This window comes from Pipistrellus kuhlii, unplaced genomic scaffold, assembly GCF_014108245.1.
Source record: "Pipistrellus kuhlii isolate mPipKuh1 unplaced genomic scaffold, mPipKuh1.p scaffold_m20_p_36, whole genome shotgun sequence".
Taxonomy (NCBI): domain Eukaryota; kingdom Metazoa; phylum Chordata; class Mammalia; order Chiroptera; family Vespertilionidae; genus Pipistrellus; species Pipistrellus kuhlii.
Window position 1 is genome coordinate 3,855,613 of NW_023425536.1, and position 16,878 is coordinate 3,872,490.

The 16,878-nt window shown below is 42.4% G+C and overlaps 1 protein-coding gene across 4 annotated transcripts in view; it reads left to right on the forward strand.

Annotated features, from left to right (window-relative positions):
- The first annotated feature begins 327 nt into the window (after window positions 1-327).
- Window positions 328-16,878, forward strand: part of CDC14B (cell division cycle 14B) — a 75,935-nt gene continuing 59,384 nt past the window's right edge. Inside the window, exons 1-2 of one of the 4 annotated variants that reach the window (XM_036461322.2) lie at window positions 328-759; window positions 8,287-8,313. In XM_036461322.2, the coding sequence (XP_036317215.1) occupies window positions 591-759; window positions 8,287-8,313 (196 nt within the window). In that variant the 5' untranslated portion in view covers window positions 328-590. The remainder of the gene's footprint in view (window positions 760-8,286; window positions 8,314-16,878) is intronic. The other 3 variants (XM_036461323.2, XM_036461325.2, XM_036461334.2) reach the window with 3 other exon arrangements.

Here is a 16,878-nt window from a genome sequence, read left to right on the forward strand (position 1 = left end):
ATCTTTGATTGGCGGAACCACACAGACTTTTCTTTATGGCGTCACCAGGTACCTGCCTGTAGAAAGGTCCCCTCTCTGTGACATCACACCTCACTGACCAATGAAAGGCCTCAGTCTGCGGCCGAGGAGGGTTGTGGGCCCTTTTTTGTGAATGAAGCTCCACGGAACAGCCCTCCTGGGGTCCCCGGGCATCTGGGACTGCCCCACACCCGCCCCTCCGCTGCGGCGCAGTTCCCCGAGACAGTCCCGGCCTCCCGCGCAGCGCCTTCCCCTCTGCCCCGCGCGCGGGCTGCGGGCACCTGGGGGCGGGCTGCGGGGCGCCGCAGGGGCTGCAGGCGCGGGAGCTGGGGCTGCGGCACGGGTCCCGCCGAGGTTGCAGAAGGGAGAAGGGCAGACACGGTGGGCCTGGCCCCTCCTCCTCCTCCTGTGCGGCCGCCTCCTGCCGGGCTCGGCGGGCACCCGACTTTCCCGCAGCGCCACTCTGCTCCCAGCGCCCCGAGAGTCCACGCGCGCTGCTGGCAGGGGCCTCCGTGGGCGGGCGGGCGCCTGGGACCATGGTGGTGGCCCCCTGATGGGCCGCGACCGCCTCCATGAAGCGGAAGAGCCAGAGGCTGAGCTGGGCCACCGCGCCCCCCTGCTCGCCTCCCTGCTCCGAGCGCAGCTCATCGTTCTCCCTGGGAGTGAAGAAGAGCCGCAGCTCCGCGTCGCAGGAACAGCGTCACCTGGACCAACAAGACGACCTGTACCTGAACATCTCCGGTGAGCCGGCTGACCAATGCGTGGCGAGGAGCCCGGGACACTCGGCACCCTGCGTGGGGGTCCTAGCCACCGGCAGTGGAGGCACCTCCACCCCCAACAAAGCCCCAGCCCGCCACACTCCCTCCAGGAGCCTGGCGCCCGGGAAGCACCCCCTCCTAGTTGCTGTGTGTGTGTGTGTGTGTGTGTGTGTGTGTGTGTGTGTGTGTGTGTTGAGCTGTAACTTGATCTGTTTGACTCCCTCCTACCCAGCAAGGTGGGCCGAGGTCACCTTTCTAAATGGATAGGATCAGCTTGGCACCTCGGGCTTTTTCTAAGTTCGGATTGATACCACCTCCTGGGGTTCCCTGCCAGAGCCTGAACCTCCCTGTGACCCCAGAGGATTCCCGGGACTCGCAGAACATGCCCGCAGGGGAGCTGTTTGTGTGCCGTGTGCCAAACCTCTGCTGCTGGGTAGGAAATAGAGCCCAGCCTGGGGCTGCGTGCCCTGCTGACGAGCCTGCCCTCTCCCCGCCCTGGTCCCTGTGCAAGCCCCCTCCCCAGCTTGGGCACGCGGTCGTTCCCCTCCCGGGCTTCAAGAAACAACATGTCACGTGGATGGTATTTGAACCGGTCAGCGTGCTGAATGCACTGAGTTGTCACTTGTGAGCAATCACATCCAGACACAGCAGGTAGAAAAGCAGCCCGTTGATAGTTGTTTTCTTATTAGTGCTGATTCTACAGTTCTGGAAAGCTAATACATCGATTTTGGTAGCTGTTGGGTTTGCCAGGATTGATACTGAAGTTTGTGAATGCATCACATACGATGGAGAGTGAGGAAACACTAAACAGCACTGCCAGTCACAGTTTTGCGGGAATTTACAGTCTGTTGAATGTGGTGTGTAATGTGTAAACCCTGGCATGCCTGGGGTTTTTATAAACTGTTGCCGCCCTTAGCCATTGGGGCACAAGGTGAGCTGGAGTGGTCAGAAAATTAGTTTTAAAAGTGTTCAAACACAGAAATGTAGAAATTATTAGTATATTCTAGGTTGATGGACAGTTGGAAACTAAGGTTCTTTAAAAAAAAAAAAAAAAAAAAAAAAAAAAGGACGGAACGTTTGTCAATGCTGGTGGGTGGCTCCTGGGAACAGAGGGTAAGCAGGAAGTGGTTACCTTAATCCCTGCCCCCTGCTGGAACCTGCAGTGTGGGAGGGGAAGCGCTCTGGTCCTCCCAACAGTGTACACTCTGGAGATGGCCGGTGAAGAGGGCTGGGGGATGGAGAGGGTGGAGGACCCACATCCCTTTGTTCTTTAAACCTCTTCAAAGGAACTTTGTTTTCTAGCATTTAATTTTAATGCCAGTATTGCACTCACATGGTCCAGAACTCTTAGTACTTCTAAAGGTGCATAGGATTATGCAGTGACAAGTTGGTCTCAGCCACTGGTATCCCTCCCCAGAGATAATGCATGTTCTTAGTTCCTTGTGACTGGGAGAAAGAGACTGAGTACTTACACAGAGATATTCTCTACCATACCCAGGCATGGTAGGAGACAAATCTCATTTTTCGTGTTTTTCTTCACACTATTTCTTAGCAGACTGATTGTTATGCTTCACTGCTTTTAATTGCTGCTTAGGTCAAAGTAGGTATGGTTTTAAAACCATGAAAAAGGATATGGGGATTTAAATGTACATGTGTTTATTGCTTGTTTAGACAGCTCCCTACTGCTGAACATTTGGTTTGGCTCCAGTCAAAAAGGAAGTTAGTTTTTTGTTTTTAAATACATTTTTATTGATTTCAGAGACGGAGGGAGAGGGAGATAGAAACATCAATGATGAGCCTGCAGGCTCCCCCTCTGGGATCAAGCCCCCAACCTGGGCATATGCCCTGACCGGGAATTGAACTATGGTGGACGTTCAACCACTGAGCCTCAATGGTCAGGCAAAGGGAAGTTTTTTACAACAAAGTCAGGGGAGTAATTCCTCCCCCTTCATTGAGAAAAAAAAATGCAGTCTGGCTTTCCTGAGACAGTGATCAGTGAATTAACATACCTTCAGAAAATATCACAAACAACTTTTTTGAGGAAAAAGTTGGTGCCATGTATAAAATCCAAGTGCTGTTATTTGGCTAACAAGCCCAGATGAATGGAAGGTTCCAGTATCAGTTTAAGATCACTCCAGGGAAGTAAGGGAATCAGCTTTCCCTGTGTGATTCCTTCAGGTGTTCCTTAGTGACAATTTTAGTTCCTGGAAAAAAAAAATACTAAATCAGTCTGTTTTGGTGTGATATATAAGACAAAATAAAGTGACTTGGAGTGCAGTATGTGGACTACTTTTTATTCAGCTTGTAAAATAAGGCCTCATTCTCAGCAAATGGCATCCTGGTCCCATTCTTGCCAACTTGTCTTTCTCTCGCTGCTTCCTGAACTTAAAAAGCAATGCCTGCACATTTTTAGTCAAACATTACTGAAGGAGGTATATAGATAATAGTTAGTCTCCCTCTCTGGTAATACTTTCTTTTCTTTAGTTTTCTATGCATATGTGAGTTTCTACACATTGTGCCATACCAGCTAGAGCAGCCCTGTTTTTAATGCCTGCATGTTATTGCATTGTGTGGCTGAGGTGTGATTTATTTAACGATAATAAATAAATGGTTACCTTGGGGGTTTTCCAGTCCTATTGCAAATGGCTATGTAGCATCAGTGTGTTTACCCACATGTCTGACTACCTATAGAGTAAAACAGAGTGAAGAGACTGGTCAAAGTACATATAGGTTTATTCATTCATCAGTGTACTTTTTTGGTGACTATGAATAATGCTGCTATGAACATTCATGTATAAGTTTTGGAGTGGACATATGTTCTCAGTTCCTTTGGGTATATATTGTACGTAGGAGGGAAATTGCTGAATGGCATGGTTATTCCATATTTAATTTTTTTGACCAACTGCCAGACTTTTTTCCAAAGCAGCTGTACCACCATTATTCCCACCAGCTATATACCAATGACTCCACATTCTTGCCAACACTTAAAAGATTGTGATGATTTTTTTCCTATTGAGTTTGGCTTGTAAAGATTAATGCACATTATCACTTCTGCCCTTAAATACTTTATAACTTTTATTTTTTTTACTTTAGTCCCTTGTCATTTAAAAAAAAAAAAAATATATATATATATATATATTATTGATTTTGTACAGAGAGGAAGGGAGAGAGATAGAGAGCTAGAAACATTGATGAGAGAGAGTCATCGATCAGCTGCCTCTTGCACACCCCCTACTGGGGATGTGCCCACAACCAATGTACATGCCCTTGACTGGAATCAAACCCGGGTCCCTTCAATCCCCAAGCCGACGCTCTATCCATTGAGCCAAACCGGTTTCGGCAGTCCCTTGTCATTTTTATTGCAGCCTATTTTATCAGTAAGTTGAAGACTTATTGGTTCCAGGATAGTTCATGTGTGTACATTCAATATATAATAGAATGCTTAATGCCTATTTTGTTCCTGTAGTTTTTTGTTCTGTGGTCACAGTTGTTCAGTGTCCGGCCAGCCACCTGGTTACACTGGGCTAAAATTTTTACTCTTACTAGGAGCAGACTGATGGGGGGTTATTTTGACACTGACCCCTTCACACTGTTATTGACCATTCACTGAGTTCTTGCCACGTGCAGTGCGATGGTTTTTATCTGAGCTGTTCCTGTTGCAGTCCCAATGCACCATGTGAAAGGAAGGTCATAAGTATAGTAGTATAAGCTGCCGAGTAAAGCTATTATCAGAATTAGTTATTACCAGTCAACGAATTTGGAAGTAGATAATTCAAGATGGGAGAAATACCAAAGGAAAAAATGTTGGGCACAGTCAGGATTTTGATTTTCATATAACCTTCTATGGCTACAAGTCTTAATCTTTTCGATCTCTGTATTCATGTCCCTTAAACGGGTCTCTCCATAAATGGCAATGCTAGTTCTCCTCTCCTCTTTATTAATATAGGAAAAGCATTTTAACGATTATAGCACTGTGGAATCTATTTGATAATTTACAGGATTGATTGTTGGTATAGAACCTCAATTTATTTTACTTTCTTGTTCTTTAAATTCTTTTTTTTTTTTAATATATTTTATTGATTTTGTACAGAGAGGAAGGGAGAGAGATAGAGAGTTAGAAACATGGATGGGAGAGAGTCATCGATCAGCTGCCTCTTGCACACCCCCTACTGGGGATATACCCGCAACCAAGGTACATGCCCTTGACCGGAATCGAACCCGGGACCCTTCAGTCCCCAAGCCAAAGCTCTATCCATTGAGCCAAACCGGTCTTGGCTTGTTCTTTAAATTCTTAACAAGTAAAGAAAGTTTATAACTGCTAGCTAAAAAAGATTCCTGGTGGTTTGTCTTAAATTTAAAAAAAAATGATTTTTTTTTAGTGTCTGCTATGATATTCTACTTTATAAAGAGTAACGGTAAACCATTTTATTGGAGAAGCTCTAATCGAGGTTAGGATTGTCATTTATAAGAACTGATTAGTGGTGTCTTGGATACTCATCAAATATAATTAAACAATACACACCCCACCCCCATTTTTTAGGAATAAAAAAACACTAGACATCATTAGATGGGGAAAATTATTCATTAATTTTAGAAATATTTATTGCATGCTCACTATGTAAAACAGTCATGCATGTTCATTGGTTGCAGTGATAAAAGTATATTTTCTTGCTAGAAAAGGAATGCTGGGGCATTATTTCAAGAGGAAATAAATTCATTTTTCTTCACAAGTTTCATATAGTAGATTATTGAGTTTCAAAAACTGAAGCTCATCAAAGTATGTCCTATTCATTTTTAAAAAATAATATATTTTATTGATTTTTTACAGAGAGGAAGGGAGAGCGATAGTCAGAAACATCAATGAGAAAGAAACATCAAACATCTATCAGCTGTCTCCTGCACACACCCCACTGGGGATGTGCCCGCAACCACTGTACATGCCCTTGACCAGAATCTAACCCAGGATCCTTCATTCTGTAGGCCGATGCTCTATCCATTGAGCCAAACAGGTCTTGGCTGTCCTATTCATATTTCTTCTTGCTTATGACTTCTATAAAAAGAAGAAGAAAATTATACTTTTAAATTTGTGCATAGTGTGAATTCATTTTCTTTATTTATGTACTTCATTCTTCAAAATCTTTACTTTTGATGGTGTCGTGTTATCTGCTTTAAGTATAATTTCTCAGGCATTCCAACAGTATACACAAAAACCTAACAGTTTTAATGTTACTGCTTCAGTAGACATAAAGAGGGTTGGACATACAGATGAGAAAGGGAAGTGGATTAACTGGCTTATATAGGTAGTACTAATGTCATCAGTTGCCAGTCAGTGCAAACTCTAACTTCTCTGTGCCTTGGAATGGGAGTGAATTTCTCCAGTTCCTACTGGGATGAAACCACATTGTGGATTTTTAGGATCGAATGACAGCTCTTGCAAGTTTCTGAGATAGTCTCTGGGGATTTCTGAATTGATAGGACAGATGTTTTGTTTTTTGAAAGAATTTCAGGCGATCATCTAGAAATATCACAACTATTTACTCACTTTTCCCTCTGAAGAAGCCAAGACCAGAGATAAGTAATTTTGGGCAAATCGATGGGAAATAATTTATGAGTACCTGACTTCCATTCTTTCCGACAGAGTTATACATAAGTGGTTTGTTGAACATCTACTCATTAGTCCTGTGCTGTTTAGGCTAGTAGACAGTGTCATAGTAGATGCTTCAAAAGTAGTATCTGTAAAGTTGAATTTAGAGATGAGTAATTAACATTGGGAATTTGGAGAAATGAGCAAACTAAGCACACAATTCATGTCCTGCAAAGCTTGTGCTGTTTTCCAAATTGGCTGTCATTACAGCCAAGATTTTCCTGATATTTCATTCATTCAACAAATGTGAATGAATACTCAGCCAGGTTCCCCCCCCCCCCCCCTCAAGTGCTAAAAATAGGTCACGGCTGGAGATAGTCCCAGCTGTCATGGAGCTTGTTTCACGTGTTAAGTGAGGAAAAAACTTGGAGGGCCTGAGGGAGAACCAACGTATAGCCGAGCCATTCCGTGTTTGAAATCACTGGGGAGAGAAAACTTTGATGGGTTTTAGGGAGAGCTAATTCTCGTGGATAGGCATGAGGAAACCAGGGTAAGCTCATGTCTGCCCACACGGGGATTGAACAGAGCTGGATTATTAATAACCTTTGGAGCCACGATTTCCCCATCTGTTTAAAAAATGCTCAGAGTTGTAGGGAGGCTGAAGGGAAGGAGCTGCATGTTGAGTGACTGGCCTGGTGCTTGTTGACAGATAGGGCTCCACGATCTCCTTAGTATTTCAAGTGTGCCAGGACAGAGCTGTGAGGCAGACTGGGACCGGCACTGCTGGGAGTTTGTAGCTCAGAAGTAGACATTTCCCCATCAGTTCCTTGCACAGAAGGTTTGGTGAGACCCCAGTGAAAATGCAGTCTCCCATGCTCAGCTTCTGGCCCCAGTGGAGGCTGGCTCAGTATTTGTCTGCAGCATAGGAGGAGTGGCACAGAGGAAGAACAAACCCAAGCCATATTTCATGTTTGAAGCTATTGTTACATAATGATACTATACCAAGGAGTTTGTATGTTGCCTGGTATTAAATTGTAGATAAGCTTATTGGGGGTCTTCGCAAAGATGCAAAGGCCTCATGGGAGAGTATCAGGTAGAAGGTTATAGAAAGTAAATAAATTATTTTCTGAGAGAGAATAAATGTTTTTAAAGTGGTTAAGGTAAAGCATGACTGCTCTAGTTCGTCCATTTTAAGAGAGTATTACACAGATCCAAAGATTTATACTGGCGGTGCATGTTACTGGCAGATGGCATTTTCTTGGTAGTGGGGTAAAATAAATTTCCTTTCAAAAGGCCTTTCCATACTTAATGTGTAGCATAGAGGCCCAATTTATTTGAAATGTGTGGGTATTGTACATAAATAATAAATTAAATTGCTAAATCTATTTTTTATTATATTGGGGGGAAATAATTTTAATAGCCAGTGTTTTGTTTCCCTTCCTAGCTAAGGAATGTTTTTAATCTTAGTAAATCTTTTCATATCCTTCACATTAAAAATATTTTTATAATTATCTGTAAGTTGAAATGAAAGCATTACCAGAGTGGTTTATCTGAATATTTCAAAGCTATTCCTCTCCTAGGACGGGCACCTTTACGATTGAGGTAAGTAGGTTTAGGGGTTGTGGGCAGAAGTGGAGAGATTGTATTAGAGATTGTGTTGGTTCAGCAGGAGATAACGAATCTCCCAAAATTGTTTCTTTACATGTTTTGGTTTTTAGTTACTGGGGTTAGTCACTTAATTTCTACAAGTGCTGACTTCTGTATTAGGCAGGAATTACCTTTGTAAGCATTTTTCAAGATAAAATTGATTCTAATATCTTAAATACAAGGATATTGAACTGAAATGTGTACGTCTCATCTGGATTCTGGAGTTTATATGAAAGTTTTACGCCCTTCTCTCTCTCTCTCTTTTCTTTTTTTCTATAGCACTTCATGGATACTGCACCAAAAAAGGTATTCAGATCATTGACTCTACTTTGCAGTTCTTTCTGACAAATTTTAAACATAGATTTAATCTGTTAGTTGTGGTTCTTGGTTCTGTCCCTTCCTATTTGCTTGTCTTAAATTTAGTCTGAGATATGGATTCAGTGTTGTATAATTGTAGAGTAGCTTTTGTATGCTTATGACTCAAGTTGAAATTTGTCTTTATATGAAAAGGTTTGTTGGTTTCTGTGTCCAAGTATTGCTGAAAGTTGTTTCTATGATATTTTATTGGGTCATTTATGAATGCTATGTTTCAGATGGTGGATATTTTTGTAATACTAAATTTTTTGTATTTTAACCAAATCTCACTTTTGTAGGCTTTTGATGAAAGGCTATTTATAATGAGTTGTTATAACAGCTATTCTTGATTTCCCTCCTCCCCCAGCTTACTTAGTTATTTCTAGGCATTACTTTGCTTAATGGACAGGCTTATGTCTTATTTACTGTGTTTGGCAGGAGAGAAATGTCATGAAATGCCAACCTGAACTTTGGGAACAGCAAAGATCTTTTATATTCTATTTTCCTAAATAATTTAAAAAAGTATTCTGATTCTCTTTGATATTCAAGTTCCTCAAATAAGGCCAGAACAAATCTGAATGGCCCCATAAACTGGTATACATGTGTTCCCCCCTCCCACCCCCTCTTATTTTAAAAAGGATTTCTCACTTTATTTTCTTGGTCTTTTATTCATCTCCTTTGATTCTTAGTATAAATTACATTCTAAAAGAACAGTTGTCTTAGAATGCTTTATTCACCAGTCAGTTCAGAGATTGAGTCTCATTGTCTTTGAGTCTGAAAAGCTGAGAAGTTAGGCTGGGTAAATTCACTCTAATTGTGTAATATCACATACTGAATTCATTTTTCCGGTAATTCACTTTTATACCATTAAAATTTGCTTGGCAGTGTACTTTTCACAAAAGAAAAACATCTTGTTCCTGATGTCAATGGGGTTTGTTGTTCCTTCAAGTTCTAATTTGAAAGTAAGATTACTTTCTTGGCACTGCTGCTTAATTGATGACATTGATCTTTGAACCAATCCAGCCTATTTAAAAGAGTGAATACGCTAATTGACCATCACATCCTCACAAATGACACCACTCACAGCCAATAAAAAGGGAATATGCTAATGGACCCCTACACCCTCACAAGATAGTGGTGCCCATAGCCACAAGATGGTGGCGCCCAGTCCCCTCAGCCCTGCTTCATCCAGCTGGAGTCCCCCAGTCCTCCTCAGCCCTGCAGGGGAGGGCAGTTGGGGACAATCATGCCAGCAGGGGAGCAGTTAGGCAACAATCAGGCTGGCAGGCAGAGTGGTTAGGGGCAATCAAGCAGGCAGGCAGGTGAGTAGTTAGGAGCCAGCAGTCCTGGATTGTGAGAGGAATCTTAGATTGGAGAGAGTGCAGGCTGGGCTGAGGGACACCCGATGCCCCTGTGCACTAATTTCATGCACCAAGCCTCTGGTAATGCTATAATATCATTACAGATTCTGAATTCTACAAAGCCCTCTATTTTGGGACCATCACAGCTGAATCATTCTCTGCATTTTGCTCATTTATACCCATTTACATTTCTATGAATTGTGTATGGGATTAGTATATTTATTCAACAAATATTTATTGAGCAATTACTTTGAGCAAGGGATTGGGCCAAGTATTATTGAGGAAGGAAGAAGGGGATGCAAGGAGTTATTAATGACCTGCTCCTTATCCTTGAAAGATTGAGAAAGAATAGATCTAAGTCATCATCTCAGTGAAGATAGGCAATAAAGGAATCAGCCATTATGAAGTTTTATATTCTTCTTCATTGAAATCGTGTCGGTTTGAGAGAACTTTGTGATAAAAATGTCACTCGATAATTACTACACAAAGTCAATTATTTTTCCCAATATGTAGGATGACTGATTTGTCTCATGGTGTCTTTCTTGTGTATGCATGAGAGAGAGAGAAAGAGAGAGAGAGAGAGAGTTATTCTTTAACAGAAACTAGGGTAAAAAGCTTCATTTTTGTATATAATTAATTAAACACGCGCGCGCACAAACACACACACACACACACACACACACAATATATTGAAATCCCTGACTCGATTAAAACAGAGTCAAAGTGAAAGGTCTACATTTCAATTAATTTTATGTCTCCAATTTGAATCTCAAAGTAATCCAGTGTATATAATTAAAAATGAGATACCTTACTTATTCTTTATATATATATATATATATATATATATATATATATACATATAATTGATTTTTTACAGAGAGAAAGGGAGAGAGATAGAGAGCTAGAAACTTCGATGAGAGAGAAACACTGACCAGCTGCCTCCTGCACACTCCCTACCGGGGATGTGCCCGCAACCAATGTACATGCCCTTGACCAGAATCGAACCTGGGACCCTTCAATCCACAGACCGACGCTCTACCACTGAGCCAAACTGGTTTTGGCACTTTACTTATTCTTAAGAATGCATTATTTATTGGTAAGAAGTATTATAGAACACCCTATAAGCTAAGTATTGCTTCTTAAATTAAAGACACTAAAGAATATTACTAACTATTTAAGGGGTAGATTTGGTGTGTGTGACTTGGACTGAAAAGCATTCTGATTTTCACTTTTCTTATAGGTGCTGAGGGAGCATTGCTTTGACATGAATGTATAACAATGAATATTGTGGGCTTACATTTTTGGGAGCTATTCTCAGTGTGATCTGGGAATTTGTATTGTAATTGGAGAGCTTGTTAGATGCCCCTGATACCTGAAATGGAAGCACTGTAATATGCATCTAGCCAGCAAACAACTGCAGTTGGATTTTAACTTCACTATTTAATACTATACCCTAATTTTAAACAGTTGTGACAGAAAGGGCTAGACGCACAACTTCACTCAAGATGTGTTTGAGTGCATTTTATAGTCTTGTCCTTACAGTGGCTGCTGCCAGCCAAGCAGGATAGATTTCAGACTTGCCCTAATCTCTGGGCAGTGACACAGCACTCAGACCCGGTGACTGTATCTACATCTGCATCCATGTCTGTGTCGCACAGAGGGGCTTATCTGTGAATGTCACTGACACTCCACAATGGATGCTCTGAAAGATAAGATCTTTGGAAAGGAGGCTTGAGCTCCCATTTTAAAAGCTTCTTAGATTTTCCTCCAGAACCAGCAGGAACTGGTTTTAATCACTGTAGCACACAAGTCTGCTTCTCCTTCCTGCTGAGAGCACCATAGCCCCTAGCTGTGCTGTCAGTGTGTGTGTGTGTGTGTGTGTGTGTGTGTGTGTGTGTGTGTGTTGGGGGAGGAGGGAGATCGGTGATTGGGATTGGGGATAGACTTTACCCCAGCATGGGGAAAATATCCTTATATCCTTTTCATATCTCTGAGATCTCTCACAGTGGTCTTACATTTTGCCAGTAACAAGCATCTAGACATGGTAACCTGAATTAAGCAACAACTTTGCTCCAAAAGTAGAAAGTATTTCATAAAATCTGTCTTATTCAGGAGAGCAAGCAAAGAGGAATAAAACTTAAAGAATCCATTTTAAAAAATATATTTTATTGATTTTGTACAGAGAGGGAGGGAGATAGAGAGTTAGAAACATCGATGAGAGAGAGTCATCGATCAGCTGCCTCTTGCACACCCCCTACTGGGGATGTGCCCGCAACCAAGATACATGCCCCTGACCGGAATCGAACCAGGGACCTTTCAGTCCCCAAGCCGATGCTCTATCCATTGAGCCAAACCGGTTTCGGCTAAAGAATCCATTTTAGACATGGAGGGCAGTGGGGGTGGGGTTGGGGGGGGGAGAGAGAGAGATTGATTGAGATTGACTTGTTTTTCCACTTATTTATGCATTCATTAGTTGATTCTTGTATGTGCCCTGACCGGGATGGAACCTACTACAATACCTTGGCCTTTCAGGATAAAGCTCTAACCAACTGAGTTTCCCAGGCAGGACTGAATCAAATAAATTTTTACAAGTTAAATTTGAGGATTCAGAAAACAGCCATTTCCAGGCACAGTGTTAAAGGAATTTTTTCCCCCCCTTGGGGAATTTTCAAAATAAAAAATTGGGATATTGTAAATGTTAAGCAATAAACTTGGGACTTAGGCTTTAAGCACTCTATTTTAAAATGATACCAGAAAACAAAGATCCTAACATAGAGATTTATGAATTAGATTACTAAGTTTTGTTGTTTATGCCACAAGAGCAATTTTTAATGCCAATTTTATGTGTACCCGTGATATACTCCATATAACATAACCCTATGCAGTTCTGCTTTGTTGTCATTTTAAATATTTTACTAAGAATAAGTAGGCATATATAAAAGTGCAGTCAAGCCAAAACCGGTTTGGCTCAGTGGTAGAGCGTCGGTCTGCGGACTGAAAGGTTGCAGATTTGATTCCGGTCAAGGGCATGTACATTGGTTGCGGGCACATCCCCGGTGGGGGGGGTGCAGGAGGCAGCTGGTCGATGTTTCTCTCTAATTGACGTTTCTAGCTCTCTATCTCTCTCCCTTCCTCTCTGTAAAAAAAAAAAAAAAAAAAAAAAAAAAAAATCAATAAAATATATTAAAAAAAAAAAAGTGCAGTCAATGTTTTGTTTGGGGTTCTCAGAACACACCAAGTCAAAGAATTCCAAAGCAAGTACAGTTGCCTCTTGAACAATGCTGGGAGCAGCAGCACCTGATCCCATGCCATCAGAAATCATGTATAACTTTTGACTCCATAAAACTTAATTGTTCCCTGGTACCCATGGGAATTAGTTCAGGATCCCCTTGGATACCAAGTTCCACTGATGCTTAAGTCCCCTACGTAAAATGTCCTGAACCAGTGCATACAGTGGGCCCTGCATCTCTAGATTCCCAACCACATTGAAAACAGTATAGGTTATTATTGAAAAAACAACAACAAAAAACACCCTTGTATGTGGACCCACGCAGTGCAAACCTGTGTTGTTTAAGGGACAACTGTACTTTTTTGGGGAGATGATTCCAGGAAGCTGTCAGAGGGGAGCTGGGAAATGGGAGGGTCAGGAAAGGTAGGCTATAGATGGCTCGTTGAAGCCACTACTCCTGTGGTAGCTGGAGTTTAATCCCACAGGGGAAATCAGGGAGCCATTAGAGAACAAATGAGGGTACAGAAGTGAGTGATAATTTTGAAGTGCTGAGAGGGTGACCAAAATGGACTTCGTAGCAGCAGCAGCCCTGAAAGTAATGGTGGTGCAATGGCAAGTGTGCCAAAAGGAGGAACTATGGGTGGAGCACCTGTAGCCACTGACAGTACTGGTTTGGTCCGGGAACTCTTGGTGCTACTGTACGTTTTCAGTGAGTTAGCACACTCGACCATTATCGCAAGTTGAGTGTGACATTGTCTCTATGTTGTATCCTGGTGGAGCACTTAAAGAATTAATTTAAAAAAAAAACACATGTTTTTATTGACTTCAGAAAGAGGAAGGCAGAGGGAGAGATACAGAAACAATCATTGATCAGCTGCCTTCTGCACGCCCCCCCCTGGGGATGTAGCCTGAAACATGGGCTTGTGCCCTGACTGGAAATCATAGGTTCACATTCGATCACCGGCCAGGCCTAGTTGGGGCATTTTTGATAGCACCTGTGAGAGTACTAAGCTGGAAGTTTACACCTACGCTTAATGAGGCACTTGCAAGGAATTGCTTATAGGAATAGATTAAGATCAGTGTGCAGTTAAAGATAGTTGGAGGTGCTTTGATTTTTATGAAAAGTTTGAGAAACATCACTGTAGCTTGGAGGTTTGACTAAACAATTGTTGATTAACATCTAGAAGAATTAGGGGCAGAGATAATCCTGACTTCAGTGAATGTGAAGTGACTCGCACAGCTGGGTCCTTGCCAGAGCAAAATGCCAGGACTGGATCTCCATGGAGACTGCTGATGCTGTGCAAGTTCCAGTTACAGGAACTCCTCATCCCCAGCTAAATGGAGTTTGTGCCAGCAGGGGAAGTCAACCACCTCATGTCATTTACTTCTAACAAGGCCAGATAACACATATTAGGTGCCCTGGGGAATATTTCAAGGAAAATAAATAATGACTAAATGGCTCAGGAGTTTATAATTTATGTACCGCATGTCTGTGCAAAGTATTACACAGATACCAAGTTGGGAAATCACAGTTTACAATATGTGGTGTAAGTGCTGTTTTCTTACCTTTCTGTGTGCTTTCCTCCTGTGAAAGCCCTGCACAGTCCCTTTTCATTTTTCTTTGGAAATAATTCCGCCCACTATTCTCAGTGGAGGGGAGATGTCATACTGCTAGTCTTGTGAGGTGGCATCCAACAGGGCTGAAGCTTTCACATGGGATCAAGGTTCAACAACAAAAGCCTTAACTTTGGAAGCATTAGAAAAAGTTTTTCTTCCTTTTCTTGAATAGCAGTGGCAACTTGAAACACTTACCTGAAAAAGTAGTGCTGGTGATCTTTCCTGCCCTTTATTCATGCTCCATGTTTCTGAGGTGCATTCATGATTCTGGGTTCACCACACATTCGTTATTGGTCCACGCAAGCCCCTTTATTAAGCTTTCTGTGTTACTGAAATATGGCTCACTAAACAACACTGTGTGTACAGATGTATGTATATTTGTATCCTCATGCAAATTACAACACATAATTCTCACTGTTTTTGCACCTGGCTTTTCTCTTTACTGTTCTTATGTTCCTGGTACAGAATTGGAACAGAGTTGGAACAAAGGGAGCTGGAGGAGCCTAATGGACGATGCTTTTAAAGTTGAGTTTTGGTGATAAAGCTGCTGGATAGTCAATATCTGCTGGATGTTAAGGCCAGTCACACCTTCACTTCCAAATAAACCTTCTCCGACACAGAAGGTTTTAGTTTTTTAAAAGACAGCACAAAAAGAAAATAAAAATGATTAGTTATTCTGCTAGCAAGGATGTTTTTCCTTCATCTTTAGACTTGGTCATTATACACCCCCCTCTTCCATCCCAGCACCTTAAAACAAACATTTAAAACTTGTTGCTGTTTCACATCCACTGTGTGGCAGCAGGGGACTCAGCTTATTGTAATTGCTTGGGGACCTAGGCTGACAGCATCCTGCACCAGAAGGGAAAGGGTGGAGGGTCTTGAATCAACATTAAATGTCATTTACACTCAGCTCATTGGCCAGAATTAATCACCAATTGCAGAGGGACTACCCATTTGTAGAGGGACCAGAATGTGCCTGTTAGGGAATCAGCCAGAAACATTTGGTGAACAGCTTTAATAACTCATTTAGACTTTCAGTGCATCTATATATACCGTATATATAAAAAGCCAGCCACCAGAATGCTGGAACGACCTGAACGACTGGTTGCCATGATGCCCACTAAGGCCTGCGAACCAGCCTGATGTGGGGGTGGGACTGGCTGGCCAACCTGCAGCCCGCCCCTAATCGGCCCCTGATTTGCCTTTCCTACCCAGATAGGACTGCAGCCCCTCCCCCTGGCTGGCCCCACCCCTGATTGCCTCACACACCCTGATAGGGGGCAGGAATGGCTGGCCAACCTCCTGCAGCCCCTCCCACCAAGCCCCACCCTATATCAGCCCCCTCCCCACAGCTGTTCTGTTCCCAGTCTGCTCCTCCACCCCAATCAGGGACTGGGCCCACTGGCCAATCATCCTCAGCCCCTCCTCCCAACAGGCCTAATCTGCCCCAATTGGAGCCGGGCCACCAGGCCCCTCCTGTGTAGGAATTCATGCATTGGGCCTTTAGTATTTATATACACACACAACTCCAAGATGTTTTTACATCAACAAGAGAAACACTGTAAATACAGATGTCATTGCTTTTTTTCCACCTCATGTTACAGTGGAATCTTTCTTGGTCATAAGTATAAATATATATTAAGTACTTCAAAAAAGTACTGCCAATTATAACTGTAAGTCATGGGTTTTAAGATACAGCCTAATTTCAGAGATGTTCAAAATGAAAAAACTTACATCTTAAATTGATGGAATATATAATATTATATATATTATATAATATATATCTTGGAGATCTTGGAGTTTTATTTTAGAGAGATTTTCTCATTCTTTTTTATTGCTGCATAGAATTTCACTTTATATTGCACATGACAGCTTTATTCAAGTCCTTATTGATACACATGTGGATGATTTTTGTTGTTTAGCTATCCTATCTAATAAAAGAGAAACATGCAAATTAACCATACCTCACTATGCCCACAAGCCAATCAGGAGCAAGCATGCAAATCAACCCAACAAAGATAGCAGTTAATTTTCATACGCTGGTGCCGAGCGACTTGGAACCCAGGCCGCTCCTAGCCTGTAGACCCACACTTAGGCCCTGAGTGGCAGGGGTCCCAGAACACCCCTAGCCACTCTGGGACTATGGGTACAGCCACTTGTGTGTGCTCTGGTGCCAAGTCGCAGTTCAGGTTAATGCCCCCAACCCAGTGCCCACAATGGGGGGGCTGGCTGCTGGCTTCTGGGGTATGCAGAGACCTCCCCCATGGCCACTGCTGAATGCTGCCCGGGTGTCCCCACATGTCCCCCAGC